The sequence below is a fragment of the Solea solea genome, chromosome 21 (genome assembly GCF_958295425.1).
Source record: "Solea solea chromosome 21, fSolSol10.1, whole genome shotgun sequence".
Lineage (NCBI taxonomy): Eukaryota > Metazoa > Chordata > Actinopteri > Pleuronectiformes > Soleidae > Solea > Solea solea.
Window position 1 is genome coordinate 5677311 of NC_081154.1, and position 17028 is coordinate 5694338.

At 42.0% G+C, this 17028-nt stretch overlaps 1 protein-coding gene and 1 long non-coding RNA gene across 2 annotated transcripts; one reads left to right on the forward strand and one right to left on the reverse strand.

Moving 5' to 3' along the window:
* Positions 1-2455: 2455 nt before the first annotated feature.
* On the forward strand, positions 2456-4596 carry LOC131448701 (uncharacterized). Its single transcript, XR_009234213.1, has 3 exons — positions 2456-2591; positions 2677-2779; positions 4301-4596. It is a non-coding gene; the product is annotated as an uncharacterized LOC131448701 (long non-coding RNA).
* Positions 4597-12206: 7610 nt separating this feature from the next.
* Positions 12207-16451, reverse strand: LOC131448726 (bone morphogenetic protein 2-like). The gene is made up of 5 exons (XM_058621429.1): positions 15311-16451; positions 14566-14705; positions 14307-14423; positions 14018-14210; positions 12207-12869 (listed from the first exon to the last, which is right to left on the reverse strand). Exons 1-5 carry the CDS (start codon positions 15627-15629, stop codon positions 12454-12456), a joined length of 1185 nt encoding a protein of 394 aa, XP_058477412.1. The 5' UTR covers positions 15630-16451; the 3' UTR covers positions 12207-12453.
* Between the last annotated feature and the right edge of the window lie 577 nt (positions 16452-17028).

Consider the following 17028-nt stretch of genomic DNA (forward strand, 5'->3'; position numbering starts at 1 on the left):
GTCTGTTGTTAGGTGTCAACTGTCTGACATGTCTGCTCTTGGTTTTCAAAGCTGTTATATAAATATTTCTCTTTGTGCAAGTACATACAGGCCAAAGCCATAAAATATAGTCTTTTGTGGATGACATTTCAGTCTCACGCTGTGAATATTCTGGCTTATTGTCTTTCCACATTCTCAGAAATCTGACAGCTGGGAGGAGAAGTTCCAAAAAAATGTGTGGAGCGACACTCGCAGACATCTGTGTTTCCACGTACAGTACCTCTCGGACAAAATATCGGGACTTTTATGACTGAAAGTCAAACTGAGAAAGAGGCTTGTTTGGTGTGAGAGGGTTCAGGCCCATGTGAGGCCTTATTCTGGGAGAGGCGTGAGTGAGAGACAGTAAAAGACAAATGCTCCCACACACAGTGTCTCTGCTCACAACATGATATTCCCACACAGCTCAGCAAGAAAGTCCATCTCCCTCTCTCTAACACAAACCAGGGACTTTTCCCCAGTAAAATAAAAGGAGGGCACTACATATCTACCATGCACTTGGAAGAAGAATTAATGAATTTTGTGAATATTTATTGATCATCAAAGGAGAACAACGGAGCTTAGCTTAACCACTGTTTTACTTTGCTGGAATGTGTCCAGCGCGAAGACCATTTTTGCAGAAAAGAGCACGTGTTGCCATCTAAAGTTAGTCAGCTAACACGTGCCAGGTTAGCATGTGATTGATTATCAGGGGAGTAAGGTGCAGTCACCAGAGAGGCAGGCTGTTACTTTATGAAATACAACATGACAGGAATAGACCGGCTTAAATATGGTACCTTCGTGGTGTATGTGGACTTGTGCTGGTGTTTCAGTTTGTGTGTGTCCACACACATACACACATTATTTTCAGGGAAAAATTGCATTTTAACACATGGTGCAGTGTAACTTAAATGGGTCAGAAAGTTCTATGGACACCTCAAGCTCTCGTCTGTTTTCATCCTGGCTACATCTACAGCTGGGATGGTGTCATTTCCATGCTGCATGAAATGGGGGCATTTTTCAATCCCGTCAGCCAAGAAGCCTGTAGATTTGTTGCAACTGCTATTTCCAGTTAGGCCGCAAATCGGTTTGGGTATCATTACATGTCATTTAGCAGATGCTTTTATCCAAAGCGACTCACAATAAGTGCATTTCAACATTTGGGTACAAACAAGAGCTAGAAGTAAGTAAGTGCTTCAAGTAAGCCAGAATATAAAGTGCTACTCATAAGTGCGATGTGCAAGTGCGTCATTGTCGTCGTCTTAGTCGAGGTAGAGTCGAAAGAGATGTGTTTTTAGTCGGCGGCAGAAGATGTGGAGGCTTTGTGCTGTCCGGATGTCAATGGGGAGCTCGTTCCACCTTTTGGGAGCCAGGACAGCAAACAGTCGTGAGTTCGGTGAATGACTCTGCGATCCTCTCAGTGAGGCGGCACCAAGCCCATTTGCTGATGCAGAGTGGAGTGGGCAGGATGGGGTGTAGGGTTTGAATATCATGGTTAAAGCGTCCACTTTTAGACACAACTATACTAAGCATAGAAAGTTATTGGTAACCAAACAATTGGGCCCTACTCTCAGTTGGGTACCAATGGTGCCCTTGCTCATATTAACATATTTAAACCTAATCCAAACACCACTTCCTCCATTATAGGAATGCACAGGGTCATGCTTCACATTGTGACCTCATCCACCGACTTCCCACAACTCACCAAGGGTAACAAGTCAACAACAAAAAATTGCTCTCCCCATTTTAAACTCAATCTCACAGCAACAACAGCTGCATTGCTCCTAAGACTAGATGACCCGGTCACACATGTTCACACGTCCTTGTAAACAGAGCTTAACCAACGATTACCCCAGCACTGCAAAAGTCATACCAGCCATGGAGCGTCACGGACCGTCACGCCATTTTAGATACGTGTGATGCAATGGTTCTCAATCAGAATGCTTGTTTCCTGTGGTGACAGAGGCAAAATGAGTCAGCAGCTAAATGTACGCCAATGACTCCCTTGCACGGCGGCCTTTTTGACATGTTTTAGCCGGAAAAATACAGGTGATGGCCCTATTCAGTTCATATGTGGGTCAAGACAGGGTGAAGCTATATGGAACTCAGCCATCCTTAATTTGATTATTTACATCTGTGATTTGATTTTCTGACTGTGACCTGCCGTGCAAAGGGTCCATGTGTGTCATGTGGTAGTGGAAACCACTCATCTGCACCCTCTCTTCCATGATATCGACTGATCAGTTCCTCATCATTAATAACAAGTGGGTCCACTCTCATCAAAGGTGCCTAACACTGAGGAGAAGGTTCCTTGTGGAAACCTATCAGCCCTCACTGCTTGGATACAAAAATAACCAATGACAGTTTCCATTTCATCCTGCTAGTCTGCCCAGCCCTGCCACTCGACACCTTCTGGTTATTCCAATGTGAGTGAGCGAGCGACCCACGTCCTGTGTTGCTGCTCAGTTTTGGCCACACCGACTTGTGCATCTATTTTGGTATCTTCTGAACTGGCTGTCAGGAGACCGGCCACATCAGTGCACTTAAACATGGAGCCGAGGACTTGACTCACTTTGGTGAGTTTTCTTTGTTTAATTCGACTTCAACAGAATGTTTTGTTAATAATGAACGAGGGCGACTAACTAGACTGTCCATTCTCAGCAGGTGGCACTGCATTGGATACTTGGATTCTCCCCTGAGGATTTATTTGATACCAGAGTCAAGTTGGGACGGTTACACTCATAATGAAAGACCTATCACCAAGGTGAGGGAGCAGTGCGATTATTCAGATGTTTACAAAGATATTGGAGCCAAGAGGTGACAGAATATTTGATAGTTTTTTGCTAAATGTTCGAATAGACAAATCAAAAAATATTATTAAACACAAATATTTACATTTACTGTAAACTGATTGACAAATCTTTGAGGATACGTACTCGGCCTTTATACTGTATAGTAACTGGGATACTTCATTCCATGGGTATAAATACACAAGCAGATGCAGGGAAAGTACCGTGGTTGCTAACTGATCTGTGGTTATAAGAAGTGGAAGATTGTTGGCGACCGGGGTCTATTAGAAAGCCAAAAGCATTTTGTAAGTTAGCTGCAAGATACAGTAAAGTCACTTAGTTCTAGTAATTTAACCTGTGCTGTTCAGCTTGCCTAGTAACAATAATAATAATGATAATAATAATAACAACAATAATAATAATAATAAAGATAATGATAAGTGCAACTGATCAGAGCTGAAAGACTAAAAGAGAGTTGGGGAATGTTTTTTGGAAAGCCAAAACATTAAGTAAGAAAGATGCAGTGCATTTATTTATTTTGTTTGTTGGTTGTCAGGTTGTTATGATAATAACAATAATAATGATTAGTTGTTGCTAACCGGTTTGTATAGCAGCAATATAATAATAATAATGTCTTTTTCTGCAGTTAGTTTTTCTTCCACAGTTCCACACATCTGATCATTTCTAGTAGACTGCCTGTCACTGTCTTGAACAAACTATATTAAAATCATCACAATTTAAAGGTGCATATTCAATCAAAAATGCCATTAATTTGTATAACGTCTATATTTATATTTGCCTCAGTCAATCGCATCTGCTTATAAGGAGAGTCGTGGTTGTGTGGAAAGTTGAAGAGTTGAGTTATATGCCAGTGGCTATGCTCCCAGGTCAGGGCATATAAATGGGTTAATGAGCTATTCCTGGACCTCACCCAGATATCTAAAGAAAGCTACAGTAGCTACAGCAGCTGCTGTTGAGGTACACTGTGATGAATCACTTACATTCCCTGTCCTCTGTTGTGTTAACCCTTAAGCATGAATATTGTTCTACAGTTTGGTAGAGCAAGTTAAAATAAACTTAACACGATGGTGTGATTGCATTACCGATGTGTAATGTGAGCCCTCCTTTGGAAATGCACAACATATGAATAGAGGAAATGGCCAACATTTTTCCTATAAACAGAGTATGGGTATAGTTCTCATGGCGACAAAAACGATCCCCTTTGCTCACACACCACACTGTGTTAAAAATAGACAGGAGCATGGTATGAAGTGTTTGTCTGTTGCCTGCATAGTGACAGCATGGCTGAAGCCGACACATGTCGTGTAGGTAAAGGTCATCAGTGCAACTACTGGTTGTTTATTTTTAGTAATCACGTCAATAAAACGGCGCTTTTGCACGTCATTAAACTAGTGATATGTTTATATAATCACCACTTTTATAGTGCCATTCCAGAACTCTTCAATATTGATACCACTTGTTTTTATTTCTTTTAGGACGTCCAGACATCCCACCACTTCCCTGATCAACCTGAGCTGGGAGAACTGATCTACAGAGCGACAGCAGCAGCAACAGAGGAGGCAAGACTGGTGATGTGCAAGACAAGACACATGTTGACATCATGAGCTGTGTGGAAAAGCGTCACATGAGCCATCGGATGGGGAGCATGCTCCACCATCGCTTCCCCAATGGCTTCACTGACTTGTTCATGGATGAGACTGATCGGGAGGTGAGCACGCTAACGGATCGAGCCTTCCGAAGTCTCTGCATTGGAGATGATGCAGTCTATAATGATGAGTTCTTGTATGGATACTCACCTTTCAGTTGCCACAAACCTATAGTGGGGGAGCCTCTGAAAAACACTCAACACAAGGAATCTAAAAAGCAAGGACGTAATAAAAACGACAAAAATGATGCCCAGCCATGGAAAAAGCAGCAACAAAAGAACCTATCCAACATGTCAAATTTCCTGAAGGTATTAAGTGCCACAGAGAAAAGCTGTGAGGGGATGCTAATCAAAAATGGAGATATGACAGACTCTAATGGGGAGTCATGGGATAAGTCGGCACTTAGAAGCATCCAAAGAGAGTTATCAGAATTCTCCTCGGATTATCACGCTAATTTGAGAGATGGACATTACAAGAACCATTATTCGTCAAACAAAACAGGCAAAGATGCTGCCCTTCCCTCAGGGAAATCCTCAAAGATCAAAAATGGGAAAACTACTGTGAAACTAAAGAAACTCAACATCAAGAACTTTTTCCTCCACAGTGAGTTTAGCCCTTTCCAAACGTGGAGAGACTTTAATCGTTTTTCCTTTGGCCAAGACAAGACTGTAACTTCTATTCTTCCCACAGACAGTGTCCCTAAATGGTTCGACTTGCCATTTTACAAGGAGCTGACAGATGCACACAGAAAAGAGACTCTGCACACAGTGGAGTCCCAGTTGTGCCAAAAAGCAGCAGTTGAGCCTCCGCCTCCTATTGCTCCCAAACCCCTACCTCCCCCTCCTCCACCAAAAGTTCTGCCAAAGCCCTCGGCCACTCCAGCAGAGAAAAGGTGTTCATCAGATGTAGGAGATGGGATCGCTGCCCCCTGGAGGCGCAACAGATCCAGGGCAACAAGTGCTGTTCTGGTAAATCAGCCTGGTATACCAAGTCAGGACAATATTGCAAAGGCACTGGAAGAAAGTTTTTCACTAGTCAAAAAGGAAGCTAAGTCTGTGGAGGTGAAAGCTATTGAAGAAGTCAGCTCTTTAGCCTCTACTCCATTCAGTATCTGTCAGCTCCTGACTCCCCTCATTCCCTCCAGACAAGCAACAGACACGTCAGAAATCCTCCAAGCAGTCCTCTCGCCCTCAGCCCTGGACCTTCCACTTAGGCCACACTCTGAGGCCAAGCTGACCCCTGAACCTCCAGTCAAACGGGACGGCTACAAATCACTTGCCTCTAGCATACTCTTCAACATCAAAGACAACAGGAAAAGGGTTAAAAGCCGCTACAGCCCACCTAAATTTAAAACCTTAGAGCCGCCTGAGACTGGCATCCATTCTCTACAATCAGATCATGTGAAACATTCACAAGCTGACTCTGAGGGCAATGCATCTGGTTTCAGCACTCCTGTAATTTTAAGAGATGGACAGTCTGTCTGCAGTCCTATCTTGGAACTTGCAGACACCCCAACTGTTAGTCTTACAAAGCATGATACTGACAGGCCTCTGTCCAATGATTATTTGTTATCACATCTACTACAATCCAAAAAGGAGGTGGCAGGTAGTGCCGTTTTCAGTGAGGAGAATCCAATATCCCCTCTTATACACCCAAAAAAGAACAAGAGCCCCAAGGCTAAAAAGCAAAACTATCCTTCTCTGAATTTGTACAGAAAAGCCAGCCCTGATGAGAGTGATATGAGATATCTTCAAGTCCCTCCAAGCTGTGGTGTTCCTCCACACGTAGACCAATCCAGTGAGACAAATGAGCTTTCACCACTCATGCTAAACAAACAACTTTCCCCAATGACATTGCCAACAAACACAGGGCTTTCACTAAACACTTCAAACGCCAACAAAGATCACACACCCATAATTTCCCCCCATGCAATTGAGAATGAGAAGTTGTCATCAAAGGTATTGGTAGGGAAAACTCTCTCAAACGTACCAGAGAAAGCAAAACCGGTGGTTAAAAGCACAAAAGAAAAGGAGTTTGAAGCACAGCCTGTTTCTAAGGAAAAAGAATTGAGTGGCCAAACCATGAGTACGATGGATGTGATCAGAGCAGCGAGAGAGGCAATCAATGCAACAAAAAATAAATCTGCAGCGCCACCAGAGAGCACCAACAAACAGATGATAGTCATAGAAGAAACACAGGAGAAAGAAGTAAATGAGAGGGTTAGCTATTCAAAAGAAAAGGTTAACAGCAAAAACGAGATAAGAGCGCCAGACAACAAGGTTTTATTTAAAAGTAGAAATGAGTCAACTAGTGCGTCACCAGTTGGCAAAAACATTTATGACAAGAAAGAGCCTCCGCCAGTTCCAAATAGACATTTTTCAAAATCTGATATTGAATTTGCTTTTGAAAAACATCAAACACACACAGCTGACAAACCCACTAATTGTGATTCCGCTGTTTCACCGTCAAAAGAAGACGAATCTGTCTCAAAACAAGGGAAGGTCAAACATATTTTCTCAGCCAGACAGAACAATTACATAAAAAATCAAAGATGTGCAGCAACCGATGACGAGCAAGCAGAGAAACAGGATGAACGGGAACTGAATGTGAACACAAGAGCGGAGATGGACGAGAAAAAGTCAATGAGAGAAATAAGAGATAGTGAGCATATTATTAATGATTTGAATGCTTTGAAAGAACTGCAGAGAGCAAAGCTTGGTGACCGCATTCTTGAGAATGCAAAGAAAAAATTGGGCGTCAATAATATCGATGAGGAGGCCAGGGCTAAGAACGATTTGATCTCGCGGGAGCTGCGAAATATAAAGAAGGGCATGCTTTCAATGAGAGGAAACACATCAGCTAAGAGAGACATATTTGCCAAGAAAGAGAAGGAGCAAAGGTTGCAGGAGGCAGTCACAAAGGCAGAGGGTAATATCACGGTAAACAAAGCACTTCTAAACGTCAATTACGACAAGGCCAAAATGGCACTTGAAGAAATAATTTCAGAGAGGCAGAAGAAAATGACTACATCCGCGGAAGACGAAAATAGAACGTTTGAAGAGAGCGCTGGTGATGAAAGTTATGTCACAAGGGCACAAAAATGTAAAAAAGCGATGGACGACTCGCTGATGGAGATGAAGGAAAAACAAAATGGCAGCACTTCCACACTGAAAGAAAATGAGCTAAAAGACAGGTTAAGTGATCTGAAAGACCACAACTACATGAGGCAGATTCTTGCACAAACTGAACCTAGACTTGGTGAGACTCACAGACTTGGTGGAAGAATTCCTTTACCAGGCATGGACAGAGTTGACGATCTCCTTAAATCTAAACCTAAACATGTTAATAACAAACAACCGGATGATCCCAACTATGAATTAGAGGAGATGAATTTCAGACATGTGGCAAGACAGGTGTCTGAAGACAGTGGCAATAGTCTGATTAATGAAATCGGACAGTTAGATGCTACTCCAGTTCCTCCTAGGCGCAAAAAAGGAGGCAACAGAATGGATGACAGTGGTAATAAGGAAATAAATACTTTAAATGATGCAGCAGATGAAGATGTCTTCAACAAAGCAGGGCGATATGAAAATGGTGAGACTGGCCTGAGTAAGATTAGTGCAGCAGGTTCAGTAAAACAAGAAATAGATAGTGATCTGTTAACAAAAGAGGCTCAAACTATCTCTGATAAAGACATGTGCAGCGTGGAAAATAATGCCGTAAAATATGAGCCCATCTTATCTGAAAATAGCTTGCACTTATCACTGAGGTTCAGAGGAGATGAAAGTGAGGCAAATAACTTGCAGACAGATTTTAGCCCCACAAGGGAAACTACATTTGAAGGCATCAAAACACAGGAAATGCGCAAGATAAAGCGAAAAGCCCCTTTAAAACCAGACCATTTAATCACGCCAGATGACACAATAGCTAAAACTGTCGCAGCAGAAGTCGAAGCCGACAAAATAAACAAACTTCCAGAGGAAGTAAATGTGGATACAGAAGCTCTCAGTGAAACGCCCAGAAGCATAATCTCACCCATACTAATGGTAAATGGTATTAGCATCAATCAGAGCCCACCTGATCAAGGCAGCTTGTCCTCAAAGTCGTCCTACTTCTCCGTGGACAGTGCCCTGCACAGAAATGCTGAGACGGAGTCAAATGTTTACCATTCGCTGGAGACCTTGATTGGAGAGGTGGAAGGGGATGAAGGCATGCAGAGCATGTCACCTAACATCAAAATCGATTCAGACAGGACTGAAGGGGAATATTATTCTCTAAGTGATCATGAAGGTGAGCCAGAGTTCCGAAAGCGATCGATAACATCGCCTCAAAAAGAGCCAGAAGTACCAAAGAATGACATCAAGGACAGAGGATATACTTCTCCAGACCAAAGCTCTGGTCATTATGAAAACAGTCAGACACCACTGTCACCCACTAACAGCTTCTCACCAAGTTCGGGGATCCCTTCCTTGTTTAAAATCAAAGACAACACTGCAAATGTTAAAATGAAGAAGACTGTCCAACCATGGCCTCTAAGATCAAGTCTGGCTGTTTCACAGAGGGAAGAAGACGAGTTACATCAAGCAAAGAGAAATCCAGTGCTCCCACAGGCTATAGAAGCTGTTGCCAGTTTAAGTCCTAATGAAAACTCTAAACCTAAGGAGATCCCAACCAACAAATTACCTCCTCCTTTGCCCACACCTTCAAAGATACAAAATGAAAAGCCAAAGAATCTCCAAGCTGGTCAATTCCTCACTGTTCCACAGGAAGAAGACAGATTTTCTGGAGTGAGTCCATCATCTGAAGGTGTGGAAAGCTTAACAACCAGCACAGCTGACACAGCAGTAGAGGTGGGAATTAGTACAGGTCTTTTGGTAGAGCCTGAAGTGTCCAAGGTTCCCAGTGAATGCTCAGGATCCAACTACAGTGGAAATGACAGTCAACCCGGGCTACCCAAAGCACCGGCTGTCTTACCCAAATCTGAAAAGGCTGTTCTCAAAGCCATCAAGCTGACAAATAGAAGAATGAAAAAGGAAGAGGCTCAGAAATCCGACCAAAAGTCGTCTCACAGCAGCAGCAAACACAGAGCAGAGAGACACAAGGGTGACAAGTCGGAGCAGAAGAGCAGCAGCAGTGGCGGAAGTAGGACTAGCAAGAGCAGTGAGAAGAAACACAGAGAAACATCGGAGGATGGTCACCGTCATCGTGGCACAGCCATTAACAACACAGCTGAGCAAATTCGCCAAGAAAGAAGAAGCCACAAGGGGGAAAACCGCCATCAAGACAGAACAGAGATGAACCAAAACACTCCAAGACAGAGCCTCGACAGCAGTAACATGGGCAGAGATCAGGTTGTGTCAGCAGAAAGACAAGGTCGCACAAGCGACAGACACATTCGAGATAAGTCAAGACATTACAGCACTGATAGGGTCATCAGTAACGTACCTGTGTACAAGGCTCAGGTCAGCGAGAACCCAGCATCAGACGGACCACTGAGCCGATCGCAAAGCATTGACAGATACCTGGGAGATAGAGTTGAACGCAGGTTCAGTGCCGATATGTCCGCCAACGAGAGGTTTGATCCAAGGTCCCAGCGCATCGAGAAATCCATCATAGATGGTCTGCACCAGAGAGGCCGAGCCAGAGTCAAGGCCAGCAGAGACAACCCAGTGAGAAGGAGTCAAAGTATCGATGCGTATGGCACCGAAGTGACTCACCCTTCAACCCTGTCTCGCCAATCCAGCCACACCAGCCAGCTTTCACGCCAGTCCAGCATTGAGCACACCATCGTCACACAGTCGTTCCCGATGACCCAGCGGAAGCTCCTCCAGGATCCCGACTCTGGGCAATATTTTGTTGTAGATATGCCCATACAAGTCAAAACTAAGACCTTCTTTGATCCTGAAACGGGGAGCTACGTGCAGCTGCCAGTCCAGCCGCCTGATGGTGCTCTTCCTCAGCCGTCCCCCATAGAGGTCTTGACCCCACCTCTGGTTGTTTACCACAGCTTTGTACCAGTCCCTTTGTCCCCCATGGCTCAGAAAGCTACCATCAAAACTGCCCATGTGGAGCCAGAGGATTTTGAGCAAAGACACCTGAAGAGGTCGAGGCAAATGCACTGTAAGGAGGGACGTCCTTATTTAGAGCCAGTCTTTGGTCAACATGACCACATATTAGGGGAGTTCATGGGCACTGAGGAGCTGGACTGTCCGAGCTGAAAAGCCATGAGGTTTGAAAGGAAAAATGCCACCCTCCTTACATACTGTTTTTGGCACCATCAGATCGTGGTGTTCTTTGCATTCCTGGACATATTAAGTTTTTGTTTCCAACTCCACCCTGACACATCTACATTTACTCCATTTGGTTATTTCCTAGATATAGGACAAAGATTTCAAAAGAACAAAAACATTTATATGAAAGATTTCTTTACATGTGAATGTTGGTGTGAGTCACAGGAGGCTTTATCTCCATGTTAGAGAAGTAAATATGAGAAACAGATATTAAATAAATAAGTGAAGATTGAGAAATGCAAGGACACATCACCAAAATCTGCTTCACCTTAACAGTGAAAACGTGTTTGAGGGTGGATCTTTCTTTCAAGGTCATGTGATTTTTGCATTTTGATCCTTTATTTGCTTGAGCTTTGTGAAGCTTATAAGAACTAATGACTTTCACACTTTATTGTGAAGGGGAATTTTTGGACATGAGTGTAAAGTGAGAAGACTTCATGGGTTTGTGGTCGAATGGTAGTTGATGTTGAATGTTCTTTGTTCGAATGCGGGTTGAAGAATTTGTGTAAGATGACGTGCAATTATTTTTCTGAGACGGACGGAGGACATGGACGATCCATGTACATAATGTATTTTAAACACAGAGCTTGAATGTAAATGTGGTATATTTATTGTATTTGTTATATCCAACGACTAGGGTCTGTAGTACTGTTCAGGTTTTGCAGCGTTTTGTTTTTACTTCCTGCAGAGTTTGCTGCCTCAAGATTCAGCTTCCAGTAACTTCAATTATCTTTTTTTTTTTTTAAACGGAAATAAAGATCATTTATTAAAACAGTATTTTCAATTTGGTACACAATTCCATCCGATTACTCACACAACTACATTACGTTATTTAAAAAAAGTTGCATGCTTTAGTTAAAAAATGCAGTTACAAAACTAATTTTTACTTTTTAAAAGCTTGAACTGGAATTATTGCAACTCTTGTTTTGTTTTTTTTTGTTTATTTTTAATAAACAGATCACAGAGGAGAGCTGGTTTTGCAAGTTTGTTGCATTGGCATTTTTCTAAACTTAGAGTAAAAGCAGGGCTGCATTGTGTCTGTGATCCATTCCAATAAAAAAACAACTGTTTTTACAGACTTGTGTTGTACTCTTGTTGTTGTTTTCACTCCACTCGATGTTCCCGTCTGGAAAAAAATGCTGTAGAAATCAATCAAAACTGCGTGTTTGTTTAAAATATGATAATTAGAATTGATATGATTGGTGAGAAATGTTTGAATTTTGCAGATTGTACTGTGGAGAATTAGTCTTCAGATAAGTGTCTGTGCTGCCATCTGCTGGCCAGATGATAAAAACACAGTAAAGAGATTAAATACAAATTATGACAAGTGGAAATACACATAATTCCAGAGAAGAGTATTTTGACATTATATATCAGCATCATAGACAATATCACCAACCTTGAGTTGACCTGACCTGCAGCAACTAGTGTTATATAAACACATGAACATTATCTAAATTCAGGATTATTAATCCCGTCAGTCTGTAGTATTCAGGGCTATCAACTCCTTATAAACGCATAGACTAACCTAGGAAAAAGGATGATTAATAGCAGGGGAATAGTGGTTTTATTTCTCAAAAATAATACAATAAATAAACATTTTCACAAAAATACAGTGTTTTAAAATAGCTCCCTCAAGCCATCATCCCCCATCATCCCCATCATTGTCCGCTCATCGTTAAAAAGGGAAGATCAGTGGCAGCCGCAGCTTAGTGCCACCATGTCGTCGTACTGCTTCAAGACCACGTTCTCCTCGTCGTCAAAGTACAACAAGCTGATGGACTGGAGTTTGTCGGGTACGCAGCAGGGCGCTCCCACTTCATCAGCAGAGAGCCTCAGCGCGTGCATGATGGAGCGCACCGTGGCGTGGTTGGTGGCTCTGAGGCTTCCGCCCAGTGGGAATGGACAGGAGCCTTTGCAGTGGTAGGCGTTGTATCCACGGGGAGAGATGATCCAGCCTGACCAGCCAATCTCCTCAAAGTCGACAAAGAGAGGAACCCGCTGGCAGGGCTGCGAGTGGCCGTGGGAGGAGGAACCGGTAGACGCACGTTTCTTCCTGCTGCTGTGGTCGTGATGCGCAGGTGCTGCTGCTGGAGGTCGACCTTGACCTTTGTAAAGAAAACAAAATGATAATACAAGGTGAGAAAAGTGGCAAAAATAAAATGATGTCATTATTTTTGGGAGATTTTGAGGGATTACAAATTCAAAATACTATGTCATAAACACTAAGTGAGATTTTGGAGCATTGCAAATATTTGTAGTTTAGAAACTCAAACTGCAGCTGCCAAAATGTCAAAGTGTAAAATTAACTTTATACTACAAACAAATGTGACAACAAACCAAATATTATATCAGTGAAATGTACAAATATCTGTGTGGAGAAACTCCAGTAGACCACAATACTGTATATTTAAGTGCAGGTACACAGATATAGGTACATTGTGGTTATAATATACCTTTATCTCTGTGCCTGCCTAGTAATATTATGAATAAAATACATACATATTATATTATGTTTACATGCAGGTACTCAGAAAAAGGTATGTTATGTGTATATAGTACTATTTTATAGTAGTGTTTTTGCACTAATACCTGTTATTGTACAGAGAAACCTTAATATTATGCAATATATTGTATAATAGTGATATAAAACAGACCACTGTGATACAGCTGATCACTTAAAAATCCATTAATAACATTAAAATAACATCAAGTGTGATACTAGTGAGTGATACTCGTAGTGTTTTTGTAGTATTGCATATTACTGTACAGTGACAGCATAGTACTATTAATTATTCAGGATATAATTACAATAGAAAAGAGGCTATCCCTTAAAAATAACAATACAGTTACAATATAGTATCACTATTTAGTGACTACTAGCATATATTAATATTTTTGGAGTATTTTTATAATATAACATTTTAGTGTACAGCAGTGATAGCTTAATACTATGCAATACACAGCATACATTTGAATTAAAAGAGGGAATATGATATAAGTCACTAAACTGTAATAATATTTAGTGAATGAAACTAGTATAAATGAATATTTTTGAGTATTTTTGATCTTACTGTACATTCATAGCATACAAATATGCAGTAAACAGTATATAATTGAAGTAAAAGAGAAAAACCGTGCTTATAAAGTCGAGCTTAAAACTTAAAAATGTAATAATGACAACAATGCATTAAAGTGCACACACTTTCTCTTGTTTTCTCACATTAACACAACCACATCAGTGTCTCCATCTTACCCAGGTATGACTGGTTGGACGCTCCTGTCCTCCCGTCATCAGAGAATATGACCAGGTAGGAGTTAGTGTCAGACAGCTCTCCACTCTGCTTGGATGACGACGACACCACCGACTCCATCCAGTTACCAGAAGGAAGTGTGGTCACCACCAGGATGCCGTTGTTCTCCTGACTGTTCCGGATCCACTTAGACACCTGTCAATCACAGCAGGGGAAAGAGTTAAGAAATATGTTTTTTTTTTAACTATGAATAAAGATAGCAAAATGTGAAATTAAAAGTAAGGCATTTACTGTTTGAGTGACGTTGAAGACTTCCCATCCCTGAGTGTAGAGTGGCACCAGTCTGGACGTGATGAGGTTTCCTCTCCACGGCTTCACTCTGCTGTCCAGCACCTCATACAGATCCACCTGGACGGTCAACATCAACATTAAACTGTGTCTAACCAACATGAAGTCACGCCCTAGTCCACAAACTACTCTAGAATGTCAAATTTGACCAGAAATACAACAATCTGACAAAACATTTAAAATGTAATATCATATTTTTTACCTTATAGAAATGAGGTCCATATGACTTTCCGAGGTAAAACTTCTGTTTCTTTCTGAACCAACGGAACTCTGCTTTGATCATTCTCTCCTCTTTGTCGAAAGATGACAGGTTGAAGAAGTGAAACCTCTCTCCTGTGTGACCTGCGGATGGAAAACACCGAGCACCTCTTTAGTGAAATGATGAAACAAAATGTGTTTTTATATTCAATATTTTTAGGAATCAAGATCCAATCATACAGTATATCATTCCATGACTGACTTCTATATATTGTTTTATTTTATTTTTTTAAAAGCCAAAACAATTTCTATAAGAATATAACAATAAATTATAAAAAAAATACTTAAATATAATGACATGAAAACTTAGGAAAACAGAACAATACCTAGAAATACTCACTTCGCCCAAAATGAACCAAATGTATTTAGCTGCTACTTTGCTGAGAAACTCAGCTTCTACACGAGATACATTTACTTCATAGATTCAATAAAATGTCTGACATGAGATTTTAAAATAATGTGCTCTAAAAGGGTTCTTTATAGTTACTTTTAACCATGCGTAAAATCTGCGTAAATGCGCGCCTTGATGACCTTTACGCATTCTAAACCATGTAGTGCTTACATGTAAAACTTTAAATATAGTCACATTGATCCAATATATTTAACATATCATAATTCGCAGAAGAAGAAAAAAACAACCCAGCAAAAATCCCGTGCGTAAAAGTAAATTCCTCGTGGTTTTGGCTCACCTTTATCCTCAAAGCTCCTCACTATGTTTCCTTCCAAAATGTCTTTCTGGCTCTTCGGTGATCCATCTGAAACCGACACCGCGTTAAAAAGATCCAGCATGAACTGCGGCGCCTTCTTGTGCGGAGCAGCAGCCGGACCGCGCAGCGATTCCTTCAGGTGGAGCAGCGCGTCCAGACGCTCGCCCGCGGTCCTCGTCTCCTGGTCCGCGCTGACCCGCCGCTCCGCCGCCCCTCTGCCCCGAGGGATGGTGAGCGGCGCCGCGCACCTCAGGTGGAGGGCGAGGAGGATCCAGAGGCGCAGAGCTCCTGCTATGGTCATATTTTAGTGAGAGTGGACTGAGCTCCACACCTGAGTGGGCTGTGGGTGATAAAGGGAGATCCCGCTGCCTTTGATGACAGCCTGGTCCCTGTATTCACCAAACACCGGGAGATGATTGGCCCTTGATTTGACAATGGTGGTAAGAAAAAAACACAAAGGAAAGGTGAAAATGACCCGAGACTCAGCCATAAAGCTCATAAATAAATGACTAATTCCCCTTAATTTGTATGTCCAGGTTCGAGAAGGTGAAGCGACCAAACAGACTGGCTTTTATCAGAGAGCAGGGCCATGTTTGTAGAGACACGGAGGGGTTTTCTAAGCTGTTATTGCACTTACAAGATCATTTATACACGTGATAAACCCCCCTCATGACAGCAGTAACCATGGAGACTACTTACTAATAACGTGTCCAGATGACCAGTTTGACCACATTCCGAATATGGATGGTGTTTGAATTGTTGGATGAATATAAAGGGGCAACAAAAAGTCAGTAAAACCGTGACATAAATACGCACTATTTCAGTTTTAGGATGTTTTTGAAGTGATGGATATGTTCCAACATATGAGTGTCGTTTTTACAACCCGCAGCAGCCAAACAAAGTTGACCCATAATGATGTTTTGTCGCCGCCGCTCCTCGTCATGTGTTCCCCGGGCGCAGTTGTCTGTTATCAGCATGAAGCCAGTCGCTGGAGAGCAAACGAACCGCGGGGGCCGTGACGCACACGAGGGGCGCGTTTTTTTCCTTTTTCTAAAGCTGCCGTTAACGCGCACATTCCTCACCCCTCCCCCACCGGCCCATGACGTGTTTATTCCTCCATCATTATTATTATTGTGCCCTCCAATCATTCAGCCCCGAACAACAGGGATCAAATTCACAAGATCGTCGTGCTGATCAATGGCTCCACTCTCTCTCTCTCTCCCCACCCCCTCCCCCCTGCTGTTGATCAAATTCGTGGCGATCACACGGGGATGATGATCCCCTCATTTAGGGGCCATTACTCACGTTTAGCGCACAAATGACCCATCATCTCTGGGATCACTTTTTTTTAGTAGCCTCACTGTGAGATAAGCCACAGGAGAGATGATACAGCTGTAAACAGTGTCAACAAAAGGATATCAGATGATGATTGGATCGAATGAAAATAGTGTTTCACTTGTTTTTAAAGGGACAAGTATACCGTTTCCTGTCCTTTAAGTCATTTAAATGTTCTTTTTATTTCAAAGAAAGGGCATAAGTCACACCAAAAGGCTACAAACAAGTGTGTTTATGTGTAGTTCAGGGGCCACAACACAATTTGATCTCAAGTGGGCCAGGCCAGTAAAATAATAAGCAAAATAACCTATAAACAACAAGAACTCCAAATGTTTACATTCATGAAGTATCTTTTTTTTTTTTTT